General features: G+C 46.9%; 1 protein-coding gene across 6 annotated transcripts in view; it reads left to right on the top strand.

Moving 5' to 3' along the window:
• Positions 1-9,208: 9,208 nt before the first annotated feature.
• The window catches only part of LOC105061513 (uncharacterized), a 30,552-nt gene continuing 19,783 nt past the window's right edge, over positions 9,209-19,977 (top strand). For 3 of the 6 annotated variants that reach the window (XM_073255568.1, XM_073255573.1, XM_073255571.1), the window contains exons 1-5: positions 9,209-9,323; positions 9,399-9,446; positions 9,542-9,619; positions 9,712-9,831; positions 9,993-10,098. In XM_073255568.1, the coding sequence (XP_073111669.1) occupies positions 9,252-9,323; positions 9,399-9,446; positions 9,542-9,619; positions 9,712-9,831; positions 9,993-10,098 (424 nt within the window). In that variant the 5' untranslated portion in view covers positions 9,209-9,251. The remainder of the gene's footprint in view (positions 9,324-9,398; positions 9,447-9,541; positions 9,620-9,711; positions 9,832-9,992; positions 10,099-19,977) is intronic. The other 3 variants (XM_073255564.1, XM_073255567.1, XM_029260820.2) reach the window with 2 other exon arrangements.

The following is a 19,977-nucleotide window of genomic DNA, read 5'->3' as shown; positions in this document are numbered from 1 at the left end:
TTGAAAGTCAAAGAGTATATATATATAATCAAAAAGTGACTGATACCACATAGTTGTTTCAATACATATACTAAAATGCAAAAGTCAATCAGTCAACGTCATTACATGGCTCAAAAGATAGATCCTAGAATGAAACTAAAGACAAGACTAACTACAAGGATCTAGTAGAGATCATGACTGGATGGATCAGAGTCAGATGAATCGGAGATGGGGTGGAGAGATGAAGGATCACGACCAAGGGCTCGTCCTCTACCTCATCTGCCTCTGCCACGAGTGGAGGTGCCGGCACGAGTGGGTGGGTAAGATGATCCTGAAGGCTGAGAAGCAACAGACTGAACTGCAAGAGAGAGTCTGATGGTGTCTAGAAGGTTCAGAGCTCTCGAAACAGACTGTAGCAGTGTAGTGAACTGGGTGGATGCATGCTCACTAGAGCCTCTGATCTCTCTCCTCAGGAAATCAAATCCACTCTCCAAAACTCCTCTAAGTCTGGCTGCCTCCATAGATAGGTCTGAGACCTCAGTGATGCACTCCTGTGGCTGTGGATGTGCCAGAGCTAACACTTGCCCCTGCAAGTCAAGTACCCTCCCAGTCAGTCTCAATATATAACCCTCAAGCTGCTGAATGCGAACTGACTGATCTGAAATCATCTGAAAGATAGTGGAGATGTGAGGGATCAAAGTCTGATCAAATACATCATGTGATGTGGATTCCTGTACAAAAGCAGAAATGCCCCACTGTTGAGAAAGTAAGGAAGCCACATGTTGAGAGATCATCTCAATCTGGTCATCAGCCAATCTGATCTTTGAGGGATGTGCTCTGCTGTCTGACTGTTGGACTGGAGTGTGCCTCCTAGTAGACTCTGATGGGCCAGTCTCGGGATCTAAAATGAGCTGAATGTCTGGAGATGCAGCCCTGATATCATGGAGAGGTGAAGATGGTCTTTCTTCCTCAGCTCTATCCTCAGCTCTGTCCTCTGCTCTGTCCTCAGCTCTCTCTTCTACACCTTTAGTCCAACCACCATCAGTCCTAGTAAATCCCATGCGGTGCAAAGTATGTTGGTTGATGGTGTCAGAGTGAGAAAGCCTAGCTGCTGCCTCTCCCTCAAAACTAACTCCAAACCTCCTGAATACCAAAGTGAGGGCCATACCGAAAGGCAGATGTGCCTTGGATCTATTCAGGGTTTCCCTTATGGCTTCTATCATTAATGCTGAGAGGTTTAGGGGGGTTTGGGTAATCACATGAAACATGATGCAGATGTCTCGGCCTGAGAGGAGGTCATGTCTACCACTTCTAAGGAAGAAAAGCTTTGTTACCATTTGATGTAGTATCCTCATCTCAATGGAAAGGATCTTGGCTTCTAGTTTGTTTAGGCTTCCCGAGAAGGTTCCTCCTAAAATCACATTAATTCCTTCTTCTTTGACTGGGAGTTCCATGTTTGAGTATCCCTCACAGGGTAAATGAAGAATCTCTCCCAAAAGTACAGGATCTAAACAGATATCTATACCCTTAACAGTGGATGTTACTGTTCCATTGCCATAGCTCAAGTTTAGATAAAATTTTCTAACCAAATCCACATAGGTAATTTCTTTAAGTGAGCAGTAAAATCTCCAACCTTGATCTTTGATTTTTGAACCAATGGAGAACACCTCTTTTTCAAAAAATCTGAAATCTACATTTTTCCCAGGTTCTACCTTTCTAATAGATAAGGAAATTTTACTGGGGCTTAATGGAGACCGAGAAGAACCTGGAGCAGATGTCGAAATAGGGATGGAAGCTGATGAGGTCTAAGAAGCCTGTCTCTTCCTGCGCACGCCTTCTTCCAACTCGCGGACCGACTTCCTTCTTTGTGGGAGCTTCATTTTTGGAGCCATTTCCACCACCAGAGCAAGCAAGGGTCTTAGGAGGTCAAATGTGTGAAGAGATAGAGGGATTTTAGGGGAAGGATAGGGATTTTTGGAGGAGTGATACCCCGATTTGGAGGAGAAGGGTAGAATCTAGGGCACGCTCAATCCGTTCCAAACAAGAGAGGAAAAAGGGAAAAGCTCGATTCCTAAGGGTCGGTTTGAGGTGTAAGGGGTGATAGGAGAAGAATCTTGGGGGTAGGACTTGGGTTTGGAGAGGAAGAAGAAGGGGACCTAAGGTTTTGGAGGGAGGAAGAAGACGGTGGAATGGGTCGGCTCAAAGAATGGGATTTCAACAAAAAAGAAGGAGCCCGTGAGATTTTGGCCAAAACTACAAGTTTGCCATTGGGTCGACCCTAGGGGGTCGACTCATGGTTCACAGAAATTTAGAGAAAAAAAAAATGATGAACAATTTTTGAAAAATTCAAAACTTTAGGAGAAGGATATTTGCTCAATGATCAATTATGAGAATGATAATTTTGAACTTTTAAGCCCAAGAGAAATGATGAAAATTGAGTTCAAAGAGTTTTTGACATTGAACCCTTGAGATTAGAGAGACATTTAAGTAGATGGATCAAGGATTCCTAGTTCTCTCCTAATTTTACAGAATCTATCTTCACTTAGCGCCTTCGTAAAGATGTCGGCTAATTATTTTTCAGTACAAACATAGTCAAGAATTATGTCTTGGTTTTGAACATGTTCTCTTATAAAATGATACCTGATTTCAATATGTTTAGACCTAGAATGCTGAATTAGATTTTTAGTAAGATTTATGGAACTAGTATTATCACATCTTATGGATGTTTCATTAAGTTTGATACCAAAATCTTCGAGTTGTTGCTTAATCCATAAGATTTGAGCACAACAACTTTCGGCTGTAATATATTCGGCCTCGGCCATAGACAGTGCTACCGAATTTTGTTTCTTGCTAAACCAGGAGATTAGGTTAAATCCAAGAAATTGGCAAGTTTCACTAGTGCTTTTTCTATCTAATCTACATCCAGCAAAATCAGCATCTGAATATCCTATTAAATCAATTAGTGAGTCCTTAGAGTACCATAATCCTAGAGTTTGAGTACCATTCAAATATCTAAGAATTCTTTTAACAGCATTCAAGTGAGATTCTTTAGGATTAGATTGAAATCGAGCACAAAGACAGACACTAAACATAATATCAGGTTTGCTAGCAGTTAGATATAGTAGAGAGCCAATCATACCTCTATAATATTTTAAGTCTACACTTTTACCTTCTTCATCCTTGTCAAGCTTACATGAAGGGCTCATGGGTGTGCCAATTGCTTTGGAGTTCTCCATTCCAAATCTTTTGAGTAATTTTCTTGTGTACTTGCTTTGGGTGATGGAGATTCCTTTCTTTGTTTGTTTGATTTGGAGTCTGAGGAAGAATGTAAGTTCTCCCATCATGCTCATCTCGAACTCCCCCTGCATGAGCTTTGCAAAATCTTGACAAAGAGATTCATTAGTAGACCCAAAGATAATGTCATCAACATATATTTGTATAACTAATATATCATCTTGATTTCTTTTAATGAAAAGGGTTGTGTCTACATTACCTCTTGAAAAATTATTATTAAGTAAAAATTTGCTTAGCCTTTCATACCAAGCCCTGGGTGCTTGTTTCAAACCATATAGAGCTTTATTTAATTTAAAAACATGATTAGGAAAAGCATGATTTTCAAAACCTGGGGGTTGTTCTACATAGACTTCTTCAGCAATGTATCCATTTAAAAAGGTACTTTTGACATCCATTTAAAATAATTTAAATTTCATGAAGCAAGCATATACAAGTAGAAGTCTAATTGCCTCTAATCTAGAAACAGGTGCAAAGGTCTCATCAAAATCAATTCCTTCTTCTTGATTATAACCTTTAGCAACCAATCTTGCTTTATTTCTTATTACATTTCCATGTTCATCTAATTTATTTCTAAAAATCCATTTTGTGCCAATTATTGAATAATTTTTAGGTCTTGATACTAAAGTCCATACATTATTTCTTTCAAATTGATTAAGTTCCTCTTGCATTGCATTAATCCAATTATAATCATTTTCAGCTTCTTCAATAGTTTTAGGTTCAAGATGAGAGACAAAGTAAAATGATTGAATGCATCTTTAACTGAAGAATGAGTTTTTACCCCATGCATAGGATCACCAATAATTAGTTTCTTAGGGTGATTGTGAACATACCTCCATTCTTTGGATAGGTCATTTGTACCTTGAGATTGTTCTTGATGTTCTTCACCTTCCTCATCCTGTTTGTCTTCATGTTCCTCATCATCTTGAATTATAGAATCTTTCAGAGTGATCTCCTTCATTCCTTCTATAAGAGGATCTGCATCATCAACACCTTCATTCTTCCTTGAAGGAAGATCGTTAGTTTCATCAAAGACAACATGTATTGACTCCTCTACTACTAAGGTTCTTTTGTTAAAAATCCTAAAAGCTTTACTAGTGGAGGAGTAACCAAGAAAGATTGCTTCATCTGATTTTGCATCAAATTTTCCAAGTCTTTCTTTACCATTATTTAATACAAAATATCGGCAACCAAAAATATGAAAATATGCAATATTATATTTTCTTCCTTTCCAAAGCTCATGGGGGTTTTCTTTAAAATTTATCTAATCAAAGTACAATTTAAAATGTAACATGCTGTGTTAATAGCTTCCGTCCAAAAGTATCTTGGAAGGTTGCTTTCACATAGCATGGTACGGGCCATTTCTTCTAGGGTTCTATTTTTTCTTTCTACTACCCCATTTTGTTGGGGTGTCCTAGGTGCTGAAAAATTGTGACCTATTCCTTTTTCATCACAAAATTTTTTAAATTCTTGATTTTCAAATTCAGTTCCATGATCACTTCGAATATTTTGAATTGAAAATTTTTTTCTCATTAGTGACTTTTCGATAAAATTTAGAGAAAACTTGAAAAATTTCATCTTTGTGTGCCAAAAAGAAAACCCATGCAAAATGAGAGAAATCATCAATAATTACAAAACCATATCGTTTTCCTTCTAGACTAGTAGTTCTAGTAGGTCCAAATAAATCCATGTGCAATAGCTCTAAAGGTCTAGAAGTTGAAATAATATTTTTAGATTTAAATGAAACTCTTGTTTGTTTACCTAGTTGGCATGCATCATAGATTCTATCCTTTTCAAAATTCAATTTTGGCAAACCAAGGACCAATTCCTTCTTAATGAGTTTTGAAAGTGAATGCATACTAATATGTGCAAGCCTACGATGCCAAAGCCAACTAGTCTCATTAATCTTGGCATTCAAAGATACTAGGCATTGCATGTTTATCTTGGATAGATCATTCAAATCTACCATATAAACATTACCATGTCTATGTCCAACAAATTTAATGCCATCATTAATAGGACTAGTTACAATGCAAACAGAAGATTCAAAAATAACTTTATATCCTTTATCACAAAATTGACTAATGCTTAGTAAATTATGCTTTAAACCATCTACTAACAAAATATTTTCAATGTATTTGGAGGGAGTGATACCAATGTTACCTATACCGATGATCTTTCCTTTACCATTGTCTCCAAAGGTGACCATCCCTCCATTCTTAGCATCAAGTGTGATGAATTGGGATTCATCACTAGTCATGTGTCTCGAGCATCGCTATCAAGATACCATTTCCTGTTTTCTCTTTGGGATGCTAGATACACCTGCAGGCAAAAGTCAAGTTTTTGTTTTAGGTACCTAAGCTTTCTTGGGTCCTTTTTGGTTAGTCATAATGGTTCCTTTTGAAACCCATATTTTCTTTACATTTGAGTTTACAGATTTGTTAGAGAAGCAAGTGTATGACTTGTGTCCTACTCTACCATATTTGAAGCAAGTAATATTAGAAAACTTGTTACTTGAAGAGTTTACATAGATATTTTTCAGATACTTTTATTTCTTCAAGAGGTTATAGCCAAGTCCAGCCTTATCATACACGGCCTTTTGATTTTCAAGAATCATATCAAGTTTATTAGAACTCAAGGTAAATTTTTCAACTATTGGTTTTAGCTTGGCAATTTCATTCTTTAAATTTTGATTTTCTTGAAGCAGGGTGGATTTTTCAATTAAAATACTTTCATTTTGTTTCAGTAAAGATTGATTTTTTGATTTTAGATCTTTGTTCTTTATCTCTAGTTTTTTTAGTTCATTAATTAAATCATAAAAAGCTTCATGAAGTTCTTCAAATATAAAGTCACTAGGAGTTTCGGAGTTTACCTCATTTTCATGTGCCACAAGGCACAAGTTGGCTTGTTCAGTTGAGTCTTCCTCTTCGGAGCTTGAGTCATCACTCCCACTCTAAGTGGCCATCATGGCCTTCTTCTTGTACTTCTTGGGATCCTTCTTCAGTTGTGGGTATTCGGACTTGAAGTGTCCCAATTTTTTGCATTCATAGCAGATAAGGGTTGGTCTTTGTTTTTTTCTTTGCTCTGTTCCCCTTTTGTGAGTGGCCTCTTCTCATTCTTTATTTTTTTTTTCTTAAAAACTTCTTGAACCTTCTGGTAATGAGTGCCATCTCTTCATCCTGCTCTTCATTATCGGTGTCATCAGTTTCTTCATCTGGTTGAGCTGTGGATTTGAGGGCGATTGTTCTCTTCTTTTTACTTCTTCCTCTTGATGTTGTTTCATGCTCAGCTCATGTGTCATCAATGATCCAAGAAGCTCTTCCAAAGGTAGGATGTTCAGATATTTAGCTTCTTGGATGGCGGTCACATTGGCTTCCCAAGTTTTGGTAAGGACCTGAGAATCTTTCTTACAAGCTCATTGTTAGAATAGGACTTACCAAGACTCTTTAAACCATTTATAACATCAGTAAAGTGAGTAAACATTTCAGTTATAGACTCATCATGCTCCATTTTAAACAGTTCATATTATGCACAGCATGTTAATTTTGGACTCCTTACTTGATTGGTTCCTTCATGGGTTACTTCTAATCTATCCATATTTCTTTAGCAGACAAGCAAGTTGAAATGCGATTAAATTCATTAGCATCAAGAGCACAATATAGAACATTCATAGCTTTAGATTTAGTTGGCCATTTTCTTATCAACCTCATCCCACTCTTTTTCGGATTTGGCTGATTCCACACCATCAATAATTTTAGTGGTGTGTGAGGGTCATTTACTATGATACTCCACATATCATATCGAGTGCTTGAATGAAGATTTTCATCCGAGCTTTCCAATAAGTATAATTGGACCCATTGAAAAGTGGAGGTCGGTTAGTGGACTGCCCCTCGGCTAGAGAAGTGCCAACTTGAGTTGCCATAGATCTTTAGCTCTTTGATTGGTTAGATCAAAGTAGGGCTAGAGCACCGGGCCCTGATACCACTTGTTGTCCAGCTATGCAATCCAAGAGGGGGGGTGAATTGGGTTTCTAAAAATTTTAAACTTAACTTATGTCTTATGGAAAATGTTTAACAATAGCTAAATAAATAAGAAGAGTATAGTTGATTCAAGGCTAATGGTTAAATGCAAGAATGCAAAAGAATAAAGAAGTTCTAAAGAAGAGCAATTAGGCACAACACAAACAAAAGGATTTATAGTGGTTCGGTGCCAATCTTGCACCTACATCCACTCCCCAAGCTCCTACTTGGGAATTTCAATCCACTAACTTGTATTCAACCTGAATATACTTGTCGGAAACTCCGACTCTAGCTATCCTAAGCTAGTCCACTTATTTCCCGGATACAAGCCAACCCAATACACTCCGATTCAAGGTTCGGATCAACCTTCCCTTGTTTTGGAACCCTTCCAAAACAAAAACAATAACTTAAGCAGAGTATAACAATCAATAGCTCAGAAAATACAAAAGAAGCTCCTTTAATGAGCGAATGAGGCTTTAAATACACTTTATCAAGGATAAGAAAGCTCTTTTCGATTTTCTCAAGGTGGTTGGGACTTGAATGTGCACTTGAGGAGTTGGTGAGCTTGAATTAAAAGCTTCTTGAATACTTTGAGTGAGCTCTTGCTTAGGGCTGAAATGTATGCTTGAAATCTTCTTTTCAAAAATCTCTCTTCTTGATGATTCCCATCTTTTTGTCCCTTTTATAGCTTTAAGGAATGGTGGAGAACAATCTGGGCTGAAATAGAGCCGTTAGTCCACATTAAATGAGCATTAAATGCACTTAAAACGGGTTAAAAACTAGTCGTTGCGGAACTTTTCCGTCATAGGGGTCGACTCATGGGTCGACTCATGCTCATGGGTCGACCTCTGTGGAAAAACAGCAGAAAACAAAGTTCTGTAATTTTTGGCCTAAAAACAATAGAGGTCGACTCATGCCTGGGGGTCGACCCATGGGGTCGACTCACAGACTGTGCCAAGACTGTGCCAGCCAAAAAAATCTACGTGCCAATCAGCTCATTGTGCCATGAGTCGACTCATGGGGTCGACTCAAATTTTCAAACATGGATATCTTTCAAAATACATGTCCAAAAACTATAAAATTTTCATCAATGGATCACAAATCTTTTGTTCTAGCACTTGATGCTTTCAAATCAGGGTTTGGTAAAATTACGATTTTGCCCCTGAAAAGCAATAAGTCTTTTTCAAGCGAAAATCATTAGTACCCCTTCAAATGCTTTGTAATCATCAAAATCAATTCAAGGAGCAACAAGGAGTTAAAGACCTTCTATGTTCCTTCTTCAGGAGACAGTGAACAGGGATTACTACTCTATAGGTTAGAAGCACAACCCTTGTGGTGCGATGATGATATCTGACTAAATGATCTTGATGAAGAGATCTTCAGGGACATCAGGATTCCCAGGTACTACCCACCAAAGATGAGAAGTTGTAGGAGAAGTCTGGATGCAGCTTTAGACAGTCTCAGACTCAAGACAAATTAGTTTCTTCCAAAGGGTGTGGAATCCACCTCAGTGGCGGCCAAGGTTGGCTAGTGGACATGCAGCACACACCAGGAGCCTGAGGTATTTTGGTCTGAAACCCACACTTGCAATGTTGTCATCTCGGATGATTCATCCGCAGAGTCAAAAGTAGAAAAGCTGGAATTGTCTATCTATTCTAGCCTCAGAATGATCATATTGGAGACACCTAGTGAGTATATATGTGAAGAAATCCCTCCACATTCTGCCGCAAACATTGGAAGCTTCGAAGGCCATCTGGAGAGGCCCAATTTGAACAGTCTTGCTAAACAGAATAGTCTCAATATACTGTTTTTTCTGTCCGATAATTGGATGCCCACATTTCTAACATTATTATTATAATTAACCTTTTGCCCTCTTATCATTTATGCTATGCTTATCATCTACAATCTTGTATAATCTCACCCTTACAATTTGAAGGTGATGTTGGTAGGTTTCTTTTGCAGATGGTTGACAGATTGGATGAAGGAGCAGTGCCAGCAGAACTTGGGCCACTTGATTATAAGGGACTCTTCAAGGCAACATACTGCAGCTTATCTAACTATGATGGGTATCAATTCTATCATTCTAAAATGGTGCTTTTTTTTTCTCAGGCTGTCTCAAAAGCGCTTTTCAGAGCACATGTTGAAGGTCAACTTAAGGTAATTCTTTTGGTTTGCCTTATTTTTTTTATCTTCTACATATGATTTCTCACCATTTCTTGTCTGAAGGTAATGTGTGGTTGATGCTTTTGCAGAGTGAGATAATGGCTGAACCAGAACGATTTGTAGAGCCTGATCCGGAACTACCTTTGGCTCTGTTAGATCAAAAGGAGGTTCAGATATATACATTTTTCTTTCAAATCATGCTCTGTTTTTATGTACATTATTTTATATCTATTTTTACTGATTAACTGCTTGCTGTCAGGCTGGTAAGCGATTGCTATTGATTACTAACTCCGATTACCATTACACAAATAAAATGATGCATCATGCCTTCAATAAATTTCTTCCAAATGACAAGGGATGGCGAGATCTTTTTGACATGGTTAGGAATCTTTTTGACATGCTATTTCTTTACTTTTTATAAGTTTAGATGTGATCAATTTTAGTTCACTCTTTACGCAAAACTGCAGGGGCGGTATGAATATCTATGCCTTGGCTTGGATGCATGGTAGTTTGTGTTGAAGTGATGTTGTTCTTTTGCAGGTCATAGTCTCTGCCAGGAAGCCAGAGTTTTTCCAAATGTCACATCCACTGTATGAGGTTGTCACAAGTGATGGATTGATGCGCCCATGTTTTAAAGCACGTTCAGGTGATGCATTCTATCATCAGTGTTACTTGACTACTAGTCAATTAGATTTTACTATTTTTTATTGGGTGTGGGTAGGCTTCAATGTCTATCTCAGCTTCATTTATGTGAAATCTTTTTGTCATAGGCCTAGCCTACTATCCTCCCTATTCTGCTCTCACGTTAATCTGATTAATCAAATAGTACATATAGTTATCTGGCAAGTCTGGAGGCTTAGCTGTCAAAGCATAATGCAGGTAGGAACAGATGCATATCTCCATTTCTTGACTTTTATATGTAAACCACAGTACCTATTATTCTGCCTTCTTGGTTCAGGTTTGGAACTGTAATTTGCAGTATGCTCCTTAATGAATTGTCTTTGCTTGCTGTATGAAATGATTTATGAAAAATTCTTGGTTGGTTGCTTGAGATTTAAATATGCGAAATAAATGATATAGAGGCACTTTTTAGGGACGTTAGCAAGAGCTCTGTGAGGATGTTTCCTGCATGTAGAAACTAATTGAATAAATTATCTTGCTTAATGCATAGTACATTCCCTTTTTTCTTTTAATAAATTACAGCCACCATATTGTGAACTGGCTAACTGTACCAATTTGGAATTCTCTTATACTCTCTTTCGTCAAGGGAAAGAATGAGAAGTCAAGGGGGGTTTTTATGCCATATTGGAAGACTTCACCTTTAGAACTTGCCCCTCCCCTGTCTTAAACAGCTAAATGATAGAATTTTAGTTTCTCCTTGTATCCTTGTTGTTTTCATCATTTTTATATAACATCAAAATATTTATTATGGTAACATGATATATAAATATGCTTTATAAAAATATTTTTAGAGAGTATTGGTCTACTCTCCTTCCAGAAGAATCAAGGCCTCAATCCTACCAACTCAAAATTGATAATGCACATTCTAACTTGAGAATTGAAACTGTTGTTCATGATCTACATCATAAAAACTGTTGGGTATAAAATACCCACAGCCGAAGTCCTCAACAGAATCAACGATTCCGCCCACGATGTCGACCTCAAGTAGACTCCGCCCGGACTCTTACGGGAGCCGGGCTCCGTCCTCAACGTCAACTGCTGGTAAGCCCCGTCCGGACTCCTACGGGAGCCGGACTTCGCCTTTAACTTTAATTGCAGGAAGACTCCGCCCGGACTCCTACCGGAGCCGGGCTTCGTCCTCGACTCCAACAGCTGCAGACAGACTTCGTCCGGACTCCTACGGGAGCCGGACTCCGCCGACAACTTCGACCTCAAGTAGACTCCGCCCGGACTCCTACGGGAGCCGGGCTCCGTCCTCAACGTCAACTGCTGGTGAGCCCCGTCCGGACTCCTACGGGAGCCGGACTTCGCCTTTAACTTTAATTGCAGGAAGACTCCACCCGGACTCCTACGGGAGCCGGGCTTCGTCCTCGACTCCAACGGCTGCAGACAGACTTCGTCCGGACTCCTACGGGAGCCGGACTCCGCCGACAACTTCGACCTCAAGTAGACTTCGCCCAGACTCCTACGGGAGCCGGGCTCCGTCCTCAACGTCAACTGCTGGTGAGCTCCGTCCGGACTCCTACGGGAGCCGGACTTCGCCTTTAACTTTAATTGCAGGAAGACTCCGCCCGGACTCCTACGGGAGCCGGGCTTCGTCCTCGACTCCAACGGCTGCAGACAGACTTCGTCCGGACTCCTACGGGAGCCGGACTCCGCATCTGATTTTGATTGAAGGGGATTCCGTCCGGACTCCTACGGGAGCCGGGTTCCGTCCGCGACTTCAGCTCCGAGAGGGCTCCGCCCGGACTCCCACGGAAGCCGGGCTCCATCCACGACCCCAACCGCAAGGACTCCGCCCGGACCCCTGCAGAGGCCGGACTCCGACCGCAGCCGAACTTCAGCCGATGGATCTGCGCCCCCTGGCAGGTCACAATAACAACCATGATCCTGCTCCACTTCCTGCTGCGGATTCCGCGCAGCTCCATTACCCTTGACAGGCCGCAGTAACGGTCGCAGCCCTGCTTCACTTCCTACAACGGATTCCGCGCAGCTCCACTACTCCATGGCAGGCCGCAATAACGGCCACGATCCTGCTCCACTTCCTGCGACGGATACCGGGCGATTCTCCCATCCGCTGGCAAGTCACGACAACGGACGCTGCTCCACTCCTCGCAACCGATTCCACGTGGCGAGCTACGGCGATAGCCACGATTCCGCTCCACTACCCTTCGCAATAAATTCCTCCTGACTATGGGCGGCCCACTACCAGACGGTTACAAACGTCGCCATCAATCCGTTACCTCCTCCGCCTATAAAAAGGGGGACCCAGATACGTTATTCTCTAAGCTCTCGTCCTTTCATCTCAAAACTCTGCTAAATTCTCCGTTCGAGCACTCCATTCTTGTTGAGGCAGAGAACTGACTTGAGCGTCGGAGGGTCTTACCGGAGCAACCCCACCTCCGGTTTAGACTTCCTTTGCAGGTCCCGGCGGCGATCGCGACTTCCCCAACTCCAGCTTCTCCGGTGCAAGCGGATTTTTGCACCAACAGGATTGGCGCTAGAGGAAGGGTTGTGTCTTCGCAGTACCCTTGTTCTTAAAGGAGCGTTCAACGGGGCCGCCTCCGATTGTCTCCTCCGACACCCACTCCTTGTTTCCCCCCGCGGGATCCATACTCGATGCCTCCACGCAAGGCGTCCATGCGACGGTCCACGGCCTCCGCGGCCAGATCTCAGGCTCCGGCCTCCCCTCCTGTTTCTCAACCTCCTCCTCCTCCGGCGGCGGCGGTCGGCACGGAGCAGTTTGACTTGCTGGCACAGCAGGTCAGAGGCCTCGTCGAAGCTGTGCAAGCAATGCAGCAGCAGCAGCCGCAGACGTCGGCGCACCCGGAAAGGGCATCCCCGGAATGCCAGAACCCGGCGGCGGGGCGGGCCACCTGGGGCAGCCGCCCCGTCCTTCCTGGGAAAACAAATCCGAGGGTAGAGAGCCCTCAATCGGACCACGACTCCACCCCTGGAAGATCCCTGCTCCCGTTCTGCCAGAGGACCCTCGAGACTCGAAGTCGAGAGGATTTCCTGGACCGGAGGCTCCAGGAGATGAACCGGCGGATTGAAGAACTCCGCCATGCGCCCCCCGCTTATGGTGAGGATATTTGTACTGACCCTCCCTTCTCCCAAATGATCATGCAGGAATCGATCCCGCCAAACTTCAAGCTTCCCCAGTTCGAAAGCTACGACGGGACTTCGGACCCGGTTGATCATCTGGAGGCCTTCCGGACGATGATGCTGCTTCACGGTGCTCCTGATGCCATCTTGTGCCGGGCTTTCCCGTCTACCTTGAAGGGAGCGGCGAGGAACTGGTACTCGGTTTTAAAACCGGATACCATCTTTTCCTTCGACCAAATGAGCCACCAATTTGTGGCCCATTTTGTCAGCAGCCGGCGCCCCCGGAAGGGTTCGGAGTCCCTCATCAACATCAAGCAGAGGGAAGGGGAGTCCATACGGGCATACATCAACCACTTCAACATCGCGGCGCTGGAGGTCCGGAACTTGGACCAATCAGTCGCCATGTCGCCATGGCCGCCCTGAAAGGCGGCCTTCAGAAGAATGATCTGTTGTTCTCCCTGGAGAAGAAGTATCCCAGGGACTTTGCTGATTTGCTGGCTCGGGCTGAAGGATACGCCCGAGCGGAAGAAGCCTTCAAAATGAAGGATGAAGAGACGGCGAGGGAGCGGCAAGCGGGAGACTCGAGTAAACCCGCAGTTGAGAAAAGGCCAAAGGAAGCCCGGCTGCGCTCTCGATCCCCTCCCGGGCATAAGCGCGCCCATACTCCACCCCGGGCGCGCAGGCAGAGAAGCCCGGATCGCAGGGTTCGGCGGGGTTCCCCATCAGGGAGATTCCGCAACTACGCCCCCCTCAACGCCTCGAAGGCCCAGGTATTGATGGAGGTCAGGGAGCAGCTCCCTAGGCCGGAGAGGATGCGCACACACCCCGGGAAGCGCAACCCCAACAAGTTCTGCCTCTACCACCACGACCACGGCCACGACACAGAGGAATGCATCCAGCTCCAGGATGAGATCGAGGAGCTTATTCGGCGAGGTCGACTCAACAGGTTCATCCGCCGCAGGCCTGAGGGTAGAGGAGACCGACCAAGAGCCCTTCCGCAGCCTGAACCGCCAAGAAGGGAAGAGCAACCCGGGGACCGGCCTCCCATCGGGACCATCGACTCCATCACCGGAGGGCCTCAAGGAGGAGTGGGCCACCCGCGACCGTGGAGCTCGGAACACCTGTAAATGTATCACTTACGATTTCACCTTGAATCTAAATTTCTTTCTACTTAACGTACTCTTCCCATCTGGCGTGGATTAATTATGACTGGATATGACCCCTCCAAAAATAAAGTTATGTCAGGAACGGGGGAGAACCCCGCCCAAGCATACCCAAAATGAAAGTCCGACTATCTCAAAATCGGATGGGGGGAGAGGCCTTACAACGCCCTAATGTGCCCCCACAGCCATGTCAGGAACAGGAGGAGAACCTCGTCCTGACATGAGCAAAGTCAAAGGCCCGGTTCTTTTAGACCGGATGGGGGGAGAGGCCTTACAACGCCCTAATGTGCCCCCACAGCCATGTCAGGAACAGGAGGAAAACCTCGTCCTGACATGAGCAAAGTCAAAGGCCCGGTTCTTTTAGACCGGATGGGGGGAGAGGCCTTACAACGCCCTAATGTGCCCCCACAGCCATGTCAGGAACAGGAGGACAACCTCGTCCTGACATGAGCAAAGTCAAAGGCCCGGTTCTTTTAGACCGGATGGGGGGAGAGGCCTTACAGCGCCCTAACGCGCCCCCACAGCCATGTCAGGAACAGGAGGAGGACCTCGTCCTGACATGGGCAAAGTCGAAGGCCCGGTTCTTTCAGACCGGATGGGGGGAGAGGCCTTACAGCGCCCTAACGCGCCCCCACAGCCAAGCAGGGAACGGGAGGAGAACCTCGCCCTGGCTCGAGCGAAGGGGAAGGTCCGGACTCCTACGGGAGCCGGGTTCCGTCCACAACGCCAAGGAAGACTTCACCCGGACTCCTACGGGAGCCGGGTTCCGTCCACGATGCCAAGGAAGACTTCACCCGGACTCCTACGGGAGCCGGGTTCCGTCCACGACGCCAAGGAAACGTCCACGACGCCAAGGAAGACTTCATCCGGACTCCTACGGGAGCCGGGCTCCGTCCACGACGCCAAGGAGGATTCCATCCGGACTCCTACGGGAGCCGGGTTCCACCCATGACATCTGCAGCAAGAGCTGATGGTGGCGAAGCCTGGCCGCCCAACAAGATCGGGTGAAAAGAAAAAGCCCCTCATTGGCACCTCCTCGCTCCTATGCAACCCCGCGAAAAGCGGGGGAAGGCCTTCACTCCGAGAAGAGGAGGAAAATTAAAAAGGAAGGATGACGAACTACGGCGGGAACGGACGAAGGATGAACCACACCAAAAGACCTAAAGGACTTCGTCCCAACTGAAACGGAGAGTTCCTACCGAACACCTCCGGCCGCTAAAAAGACTTTCGACACCGGTTAGGAAGACAACGACATCCCCGAAATAATGTGGAGCCCGGACGGCCAAGCTCAAGCTCGCGGCCATGTACGACGAGAAAGGCGAGCTAACGCATCGACGATCGGGCGCCCCCTAACGACGTCTACATCGGACAAGTCAAATGACAAGAAAGGTTCGGCACGCGGACGAGGTAACACAATACTTTTTTTTATTCCATTTTCGATATACACACTACAAAGCTCGGAAGGTCAAGGAAAGAAAGGCAAAACGACAAAAAGGAAGTAAATACATGAAAAGACAGAAAGACAGAAAGAGCTCTAAGGAAGCCCTGCTCCCTCTGACCTAGAATTTCTACTCCGTCTCTTAACCAGGACTGTCTCAGATTCTCAATTTCTTCTTCTAGCTCTTCCCTCTTCCGCAGCGCGTCCTGGAGCGCCCGACGAAGTTGCTGGCTCTCAGCCTCCGCCTCTCGACACCTCTTCCTCAAGACCTCGGATTCCGCCTCCGCGTCCGCGACGGCCCACCGCTCGAGTGCCAGTTGGATCTTCACTTGTTGCAGCTCGGCTGTCTTTTCCCCGAGGGAGACAGAAATCACCTCAACGGTGCCTTTTAGGGCTTGGAGCTCTTCAGAATCTTGGGCGGAAGTAAGCTGTGCCCTGTTAGCCAGCTGCCTCTGGAGACGGACGACTTCGTCGGCCGCCGTCCTGAATCTCCCTTTATACTCTTCCACCTGCCTGCGCCAGCTAGCCCGCTGCACGTCGTGGCTCACCTCGACGTCCTGGAGCTGCTGCTGAAGGTCGGAGACCTTCTGCGACCACCTCTGTTCATCATCGACCCGGGCCAAGAGCCGGGATGAATTTCCTTCCAGCTGGCCGATCTTCCCCCTCGCAGCTGACAGTTCCACCTTGAGGGCGCTGATCCTGGCGGCCTGGGCCCAAATTCGGTCGCTGGCGCTCTTCTTACATTCCTCGAGTTCCTTTGCGAAGTTCGCCTTCCTCCGGCTATACTCCATGATCCCCTTTACATGGAGACTCCGAAAGTGGGTGGCCTCAGCGGTGGCTTCAGAGTGACCTTCTCTCGATTTGCGGAGCTCGCCTTCCGTCTTCTTCAACTTCTTTGTCAGGTGAAGGACTTCCTTCTTCAGCCGCTGGATCGTCGATTTCAGCGGGACCCCCAGGGGCAGGGGAGCGCTTCTGCAGGGCACTGCCATCGGAAGGCAAAAGCGTCAAAGCCCGACTTATTGCAAGAAGAAAAGCAGAGAGAAGGAGGGAGGGGGAAGGAGAAGCCGTTCGCAACAAGAAATTCAACTTTATTGATTGAATGGTTTTTAAAGACAAACGGAAAAGAAAAATTGCGACGAAGTAAAGGTACAAGATCGGAGGTCTCAGACCTCAGGGGCGGGGGGTGGAGAACTCGGCGCGGGGGCTGCAACAGCAGTGGCGGCTGACGAGGGGCCGGCCTCGTCCTCAGACTCCTCGTCTAGGAAGCTGAGGTCGAGCTCTGGGAATTTTCTGGCCACCTTCTCTTGGCAGAGCTCGAACCCCTTAATGAACGCTTCCTGGCCGAACTGGACATTCAGGTCCCTCATCTCCGCGGAGGCCTTGAATTCCTCCACCGCAAGGGCTCTGGCCTCCGAGACCAGGACTGGAGTTTGCTCGACCAAGTGGGCGACCTCGGCCTCCGCCTTCCTCGCCGATTCCTCCAAGATCTGCCTCTCCTCCTCCCGGGCTTTCTTCTCCCTTTCCAGGGCCTCTTGGAGGGCGGCTACTTCGGCCGTCTTTGCTTGGAGGCGAGCAATCTCCGCCTGACAGCGTTCCTCCACTTGGAGGATGTCCCTCCTCGTGCGGCTCATCGCCTCGATATAGGTGAGGAGCTGGTGCCCAATCTGCAAGGACGGCTAGGGAATCAGAACAAAGGCCGAATAGTCATGTAAATGAAGAGTCGCTTACCTCAAGGAAGGACCCCAAAGAATCCCAAGCCCGCTGCTCAGGATCGGCGCGGTCGATCCTCTCCACGACGTCAGGCAGAATGCAGCCGTCGGTCAGCCGCCTGATCAGGTCCCTATCGTTGAAGGGATTCTCCGACCCCTCTTCGGAGCAGAGGAACTCGTCCGCAGCATTTCGGCGGCTACTCGCCCTGCGGGCCACCGATTTTCTTCTTTTCCCCGCGGCGGGCGCCTCCGTAGGGCGAACCCCCGGAGCGGGGGCCCCAGTCGGCGGACTCCTCGAGGAGGCCCGGGGGGCCGTTGGCTCGGCATCCGAGGGAATGTCGATGGCCGGGGCCGCCTGGACGGGTGCAGCTAAGCTCGTCTCCTCCGCCCTGGCCCTCTTCGCCGATCCGGAGGTCGCAGCGCCCTTTCTCTTGTGGGCCCTCATGCCCCTGGCGAGCATCCGCACTGCTTCGGCGTCCATTCCTAAAAAAAAAAAGAAAAAGAAAAAAACAAAACAAAAGAAGAGAAGAAAAAGAGAGAGAGAAGAGGAAAGAAGAAAAAGAAGCAAACCAATCAGTCAAAAAAAAAAAAAAAGAAGAGAAAAGAAAGAAGAGAGAAAGAAAGAAACAGAGGGGAAAGAGAGAGAGAAGGAAGAGGAGGAGGAAGGCATGAAAAGAGAAGATAAGGTAAAAGATGAATACTCGCTGGATCCTGGGGACTCAGGCCGATGTTGAAAAGAAACTGCTCCCTCAGAAGATTGGGAAAGGAAGGAAGTGGAAGCCGGAGTCCGGCACGGAACGCTTCCTGGTACAAACAAAAGCGACCGGGAGGAGTGCTGGCCCGGTCAGAAGGGCCAGGCAGCTTCAGGTCGTACTCCGGAGGAACTCCGTACTGAACCCTTATCAGAAGGAGTTCCTCCGAGGTCAGAGAACACGGAATGGCGCTCGGCGCGAAAACCGGGCGAAGCCCAGTCCCAGACGCGGGTTCGTCTGCAGAGACGGGGACCTGGGGGTTTGAGGCAGAAGAACTCCCGGAACTGCAGGGAGCAGAAGAGCCGGAAGACATTTCGAGTAGTTTCGAAGGGGGGCTCTAAAGGACTTTAAGAAGACGGACAGAAGGGGGAACGAGAGGCCACAGGAAGCTAACTTGGAGGGATGCAAAAGGATAATGACAAAAAAGAAGTCCCTAGGTGGTGAGAAGAAGGTTGGCGGTGCTGGAACTAACCTATATCGCTCTGAGGGACCTGGGGGACGAAAACAGGAGACGCCTACGGCTCGAGAAGACGTCCACTGAAACAGGGCTCTCGAAGAGAAGGCAGACGCTGGTAAGAACTCAGGAACAGAGTAGGGCACCTAAAGGTGGGAGGACGGGTTTAAATAGACCCTGGGATCCGGCGCCATAATGATCGCGAATCCCCCCAAGCCAGCCCGCATCCGACACGTGTCCCACTCCCCCTGGCAGGCGGCTAAAAGCGGCTGGCGGTTGGCAGGGCCATTATTGCGCCGTACCTGGGCCAGCGTTCCTGCAGGAATTTCGAAGAGTCCCTTCGTACCGCCCCAATTCGAAAAGACTCCGGCACGCGCGCAATTAATGCCCAAAATATCTGAGGGCAGCAGTGCGCGGGATTCGAGGGGACGGCTTCGGCTGTACCCATCTCTCTGTACTTCCTTCATTCGAAATTCAAACTCGGAAGTAGGGGGACTGGTGTTGGATATAAAATACCCACAGCCGAAGTCCTCAACAGAATCAACGATTCCGCCCACGATGTCGACCTCAAGTAGACTCCGCCCGGACTCCTACGGGAGCCGGGCTCCGTCCTCAACGTCAACTGCTGGTAAGCCCCGTCCGGACTCCTACGGGAGCTGGACTTCGCCTTTAACTTTAATTGCAGGAAGACTCCGCTCGGACTCCTACGGGAGCCGGGCTTCGTCCTCGACTCCAACAGCTGCAGACAGACTTCGTCCGGACTCCTACGGGAGCCGGACTCCGCCGACAACTTCGACTTCAAGTAGACTCCGCCCGGACTCCTACGGGAGCCGGGCTCCGTCCTCAACATCAACTGATGGTGAGCCCCGTCCGGACTCCTACGGGAGCCGGACTTCGCCTTTAACTTTAATTGCAGGAAGACTCCGCCCGGACTCCTACGGGAGCCGGGCTTCGTCCTCGACTCCAACGGCTGCAGACAGACTTCGTCCGGACTCCTACGGGAGCCGGACTCCGCCGACAACTTCGACCTCAAGTAGACTCCGCCCGGACTCCTACGGGAGCTGGGCTCCGTCCTCAACGTCAACTGCTGGTGAGCCCCGTCCGGACTCCTACGGGAGCCGGACTTCGCCTTTAACTTTAATTGCAGGAAGACTCCGTCCGGACTCCTACGGGAGCCGGGCTTCGTCCTCGACTCCAACGGCTGCAGACAGACTTCGTCCGGA

This window comes from Elaeis guineensis, chromosome 1 (genome assembly GCF_000442705.2).
Source record: "Elaeis guineensis isolate ETL-2024a chromosome 1, EG11, whole genome shotgun sequence".
Classification (NCBI taxonomy): domain Eukaryota; kingdom Viridiplantae; phylum Streptophyta; class Magnoliopsida; order Arecales; family Arecaceae; genus Elaeis; species Elaeis guineensis.
This window is presented reverse-complemented; position numbering and strand designations above follow the sequence as displayed.